The 5636-nt window shown below is 40.4% G+C and overlaps 2 protein-coding genes across 4 annotated transcripts in view; one reads left to right on the top strand and one right to left on the bottom strand.

Annotated features, from left to right (window-relative positions):
* Window positions 1-5636, bottom strand: part of RGL1 (ral guanine nucleotide dissociation stimulator-like 1) — a 299547-nt gene that overhangs the window by 279761 nt on the left and 14150 nt on the right. The gene's annotated exons all lie outside the window — the stretch shown is intronic.
* LOC105550442 (putative C->U-editing enzyme APOBEC-4) lies at window positions 304-5634 on the top strand (the record flags this gene model as incomplete). Its single annotated transcript, XM_011995365.1, has 2 exons — window positions 304-545; window positions 4765-5634. A coding segment is annotated over exon 2 (840 nt), but the record flags the coding sequence as incomplete, so codon positions are not given.

Below are 5636 nucleotides of genomic sequence, written 5' to 3'. Positions count from 1 at the left end.
CCCAAGGAGAAGCCCTGGCACCTGCGCAGGCAACAGAACCGCCAGGCCTGGCACCCCCTCTAGACCAGGAGAAAGGTGCTGAGGAGCAGGCCCTCAGAACTTGATTTTCCAGCCAGCAGGAGAAAAACCCCAACACATTCTCTTCAACAGTCAGCTATTATCCTTTTACCCAGACTGGAATATGCAGTCCTGTATATTTTCATCTTTGGAACAGGTGGCTTGATATGCAAATAAAGTAATAAGTGTCAGAGCTGTATCCTAGCAGTAGCTACTTTGCAAATGTTACCATGGCACCCATTCAACAGTGTTCTTAGAGGTAGCCACACCTCAGCAAGGTCTTTCTAACTTGGAACAGCAAAGTTCAAATGAACGAATAGACACAAACTGTGAAAGAGTCCTGAACCCATTACAAGGTGATTCTTTACAGCACAATTGCCCTCTGAAGCTACTTGAAACAGGGCATGGGACTTAAAGGAGAAAAAGAAGGAAATGGACCATCTCTTCTAACACCTGGAATGTGATCCAAGCCTGGAGACAAATTGAGGGTAATTATAACTGCTAACATTTGTTTTTAGCTGCTAACAGATTGTGCACAGATTGTGAAGGGCAAACTCCATTCTCCAATTACTCCAGTGCAAACTGTGCTTTAACAGTACTCACTAAATCCTAGTTGAGTGAAATGAGAGCAGCTTGTCCTTGTGGTGTGGTTCATTTATGTTAAACTATGGAAAACTGGGACTGTCCCCCTACAGTCCCAGTCCAGGGGTCACTCACAGCCAGATGCAGAGAGCCCTACAGCACACTGGGCTCTACACATCTCTGTTCTTACTGCCAGCAAACCTGCTCTACAGGGTATAACATGTATTTCCCAAGCACAGACAAAGCAAAAGGAAAAGGGCTAGACATCAGCTGCTGGGGAAACAAGTCTTAAGCAACCTGGCTTGTGAGCCAATCAAGGTTGCTGAGGTAGGTCCTAAGCCAAAACAGGGTACATTTCCACCTGGTTAGGGGAGAATAAAATAACCGATACGGAAAGTTAACAAGATAATCTGTGATCGGTAACAAATTGATACAATAAACCATGAATTCTATGAGAGTTCAAAGAGGGCAACAGTTCTTTCCTGCTTCCTCTTCAAATGAGGGTGATCAAAGAAGAAGCCCAGAAAGACGATGAAAAAGTGGAAACTTCACCAATAGGGAACTAGAGTTTGTTGACACTGAAAAGCCATCAGCAAGAATGAGACTACAGAGCTCCCTCCACTATGTGTCAAAGCCACAGTTCTCTCCATGTCCTTAAAGACAGTAATGATGTATCATTTCTGGCTGAAACAGTCACAGAAGACAGGGGTGCAAAGGAAGGAGCGCTTAGAAAAGCAATAGGGAGTTTCCATTTTGCTACCTTTATTTAAAAACACACAAAGGGTAATTTTGTTTCCCAAAAGGGTAATTATGGGACCATTATATATAGTTAACTCCACATACGCATCACCTTAAGAAACAGTAATAAAGACAGAAAAGTGCCTCTTGGTTCTGTTTCCATAACATTTAGCCAAATCAATTTGTAAATTGTCTGTGGGTGAGTTGAAATTGTAATTTGAGCAGTAACCTGGATGTCCGACATACCACCCAGGGGTCGACCACATCAAGGGCACAATATTAAAAAGCATGAGAATTTGGGCTTGGTTGTGGCAAGTTCTGATGGAGAGATCCATCCAGCCTGATGAAGGCTAAGCGAGGAGGAGGTCAAGGGAGGAAACAATGCTCGGGAGCAAGCAAGAAATGGCATCAGGTTCCAAGAGATGGTCCACTGCCAAGGGTTAAATCCAGCTCTCTGGAAGGAAAGCTATGACAAGGTCTAAGAAGCCTCAGGGCAGGAATTCAGTTACATCAAGAAAGCATAGTACTAAGGAAAAAACAAAGCTCATGTCCAATCCTATGGATTAAGATGACACAGCAGAGGCTAGGAGAAATCTAGAATCTGGTGGGCATGTGGTGCCAGAGTTACTGCAGGATATTAGCCACTAAGATAATGGTGACATGAGTAAAGCCACACTCCACCTATAGCTGGATTGAGGCTTTTAACATATTTTCTGCCCAGGACAGGGTTAGCATAGGAACTCTGCAGGTGTCAGGCTAGAGATCAAGCTGTATCAAATACAGCAATGACTGAGCCGATCTGGGCTGAGGAAGACAGAACGTGAACAGAGCACTTCCATATGAGGGCCATAATTTATTTATTAGCACAAGGATTTATGATGATAAGTGAGATTTTGAAAAGTGAAAAATATATTCTGTTGCAATGGTCAGTTTACCTCATTTAAATTTTCTGCCTTATCAGTTTTGTTATCCGACAAAGTTAAATGTAAAACATGAAACCATAAATACTAGAAGAAAATATGGGGAATACTTAATTATGCTTTGATGAGGAAGGCATTTCTTAATACATTAAGAAAAAACCATAGGAGTAGAGACTGGATCACATAAAAATGTAAATTTTGGTGCAATTAAAATAACATTGGCATAATTAAAAGGCTGTATAAACCAGGTAAAATATTTGCAACAAATGTGGCAGATTTAATATTCTTGATGCATAAAGATGTCTTGCAAACCAATAAGGAAAACCTCACCCAAAAGACAGGTAAAAAATCAAATATATTTCACAGAAGAATAAAATACCACAGACCAATAAGCATGTCAAAAAGTGTTCAACTTCACTAGAAATAGTAAGGGCACACATTATAGCAACAAAAAATACCAATGCTCACTTCTCAAATTAATGTGATAAGATTGGTACACCTTCCTAGGCAGTGATTTGACAATGTTTGACCTAATACTATGATTTCTAGTAATCTATACTAAAAAAAAAAAATCTGATTCTTTATAATAAATATCACATATGTAATAATTTATTTACAGAAATATTCATCAGTGTTATAATAATTAAAAGAGGCAAGAAACTGAATGTTACAGTTACATAATAAAAAACTCATTAGCCATGAATATTGTGTTTTTTGTTTTTTGTTTTGAGACAGAGTCTCACTCTGTCGCTGAGGCTGGAGTGCAGTGGCACAATCTTGGCTCACTGCAAGCTCTGCCTCCCAGGTTCAGGCCATTCTCCTTCCTCAGCCTCCCAAGTAGCTGGGACGATAGGTGCCCACCACCATGCCCGGCTAATTTTTTGTATTTTTAGTAGAGACGCGGTTTCACCTTGTTAGCCAGGATGGTCTCAATCTCCTGACCTTGTGATCTGCCCACCTCAGACTCCCAAAGTGCTGGGATTACAGGCATGAGCCACCATGCCCAGCTGAATATTGTGTTTTTTAAAGAATTTTTAATAACATGGGAAAATGCTTATGGCACAATATTAAGTGAAAAAGCAGGGTATAAAACATGACTTTATTTATATTATACACAACTTACACATATAGCAAAAAGACTGGAAGGAACAGACCTGTGAATAAGCATGTCAAAAAAGTGATGGAAGGCTGGGCATGGTGGCTCATACCTGTAATCCCAGCACTTTGGGAGGCCAAAGTAGGAGGATCACTTGAGCCCAGGAGTTTGAGACCAGTGTGGGCAACATAGCGAGATCACATCCCTCCTAAAAACTAAAAAAATTACCTGGGCATGGTGGTGCATACCTGTGGTCTCAGCTACTCGGGAGACTGAGACAGGAGGATCACTTGGGCCCAGAAGGTTGGGGCTGCAGTGAGCCATGATCATCCCACTGCACTGCAATCTGAGCAAGAGAGCAAGACTGTCTCAAAAACAAACAAAATAGGTAGCTCCTAGGGCATTATAGGAACAATGATAACTGAATGAATATTTTTTAAAGGAAAAAAATCATTACTTAATGATCTCAGCTTTTTTAGTTTAACATCACAGAAACTACTGATTTGAAATATTCCAAAGAACTATATTTGCTCTCTGTAACAGTAATTTTTCAAAAATCTTCTAACAAGACCAACTCACTGGAAAGAAAACTCTACATGTCAATGAATGAGTGTCCACAACCCAAAGAATACTCACGTGGCACTTCCAGGAAGTCTCTACCATTAAGCAAAAGAGATCCCATGATCCTAGTCTCGGGGGCGGGGGGGAACCCTCCAAATTATTGCCAGTGATTTTAAGAAAGATGATGTTAAATGCTAGCACACTCAATAGTTCTGCACAATACATGAGTTCTGCACAATACTTAACATATTCTGAGAAGATCATGAATAAAATGCAAAACCCTTTTTTGTACTTTTATAATTAGGAACAATCTAGATAACCCTAGGATTTGTACTTTTACTACTAAGAGCTAATATTTACTGAGTCCTTACTATGTGACAAGCACATAGTGAAGCATTTTTGCCCAAGACCATCTTATGAGGTAAATACTATTAATATCTTCATTTTACAGACAAGTAATCTGTGGCTCCCAAATGTTAAATAACTTGCCAAAGACCACTAAGCTGATAATTGGCCAAGCCCAAATTTAAAACCAGACAGTCTGTTTCTAGAACTTGCATTGTTAACTCATTTGCTTTACTGACTTGGAATCTATGAAACAGGTAAAGTTGAAGAATGCCTTTCTCTTCTGTTTCTTCTCCATGCTCTAGGAGTCTCAAAAAATAATGAATCCTGAGCTTTTAAATCTATGCATATATCACTATCTTTATTATGCTACTTCCTTTAAAGAAAGTATGGTTTAATAACTTAATGCACTGTCTTCAGTTTTTCCTGCACTGGTTTCATATGTAATTCCTCTTCCTTGTTTAGGTTTGCGGCTAGAAGACAGTAAAACTAGCAATGGAGCCCACATATGAGGAATACCTAGCAAATCATGGAACAATAGTAAAGCCTTATTACTGGCTAAGCTTCTCTCTAGATTGCTCTAATTGTCCTTACCATATTCGAACGGGTGAAGAAGCAAGAGTTTCCCTCACAGAATTTTGTCAGATTTTTGGATTCCCTTATGGGACAACATATCCTCAAACAAAACACCTCACATTTTATGAATTAAAAACTTCTTCTGGTAGCCTGGTGCAAAAGGGCCATGCTAGCAGTTGCACTGGGAATCATATCCATCCAGAATCAATGCTCTTTGAAATGAATGGTTACCTTGACTCAGCCATATACAATAATGACAGCATCAGGCATATCATTCTGTATTGCAACAACTCCCCTTGTAATGAAGCTAACCACTGCTGCATCAGCAAAGTGTACAATTTCCTGATTACATATCCAGGCATCACTCTTAGTATTTATTTTTCTCAGCTCTATCACACCGAGACGGACTTTCCTGCCTCCGCATGGAACCGCGAAGCTCTCCGGAGCCTGGCCAGCTTATGGCCGCGGGTTGTTTTGAGTCCAATAAGCGGCGGGATTTGGCATTCTGTCCTCCACAGCTTTGTTAGTGGTGTCTCAGGATCACATGTTTTTCAGCCCATTTTAACAGGGAGAGCACTGACTGACAGGCACAATGCATATGAAATCAATGCCATAACAGGTGTAAAACCTTTCTTCACTGATGTTCTTCTCCAGACAAAAAGGAATCCAAACACAAAAGCTCAGGTGGCTTTAGAGAGCTACCCCTTAAACAATGCCTTTCCCGGACAGTCTTTTCAAATGACGAGTGGAAGACCTCCAGA

Source organism: Mandrillus leucophaeus, unplaced genomic scaffold, assembly GCF_000951045.1.
Source record: "Mandrillus leucophaeus isolate KB7577 unplaced genomic scaffold, Mleu.le_1.0 Scaffold484, whole genome shotgun sequence".
Classification (NCBI taxonomy): Eukaryota; Metazoa; Chordata; class Mammalia; order Primates; family Cercopithecidae; genus Mandrillus; species Mandrillus leucophaeus.
This window is presented reverse-complemented; position numbering and strand designations above follow the sequence as displayed.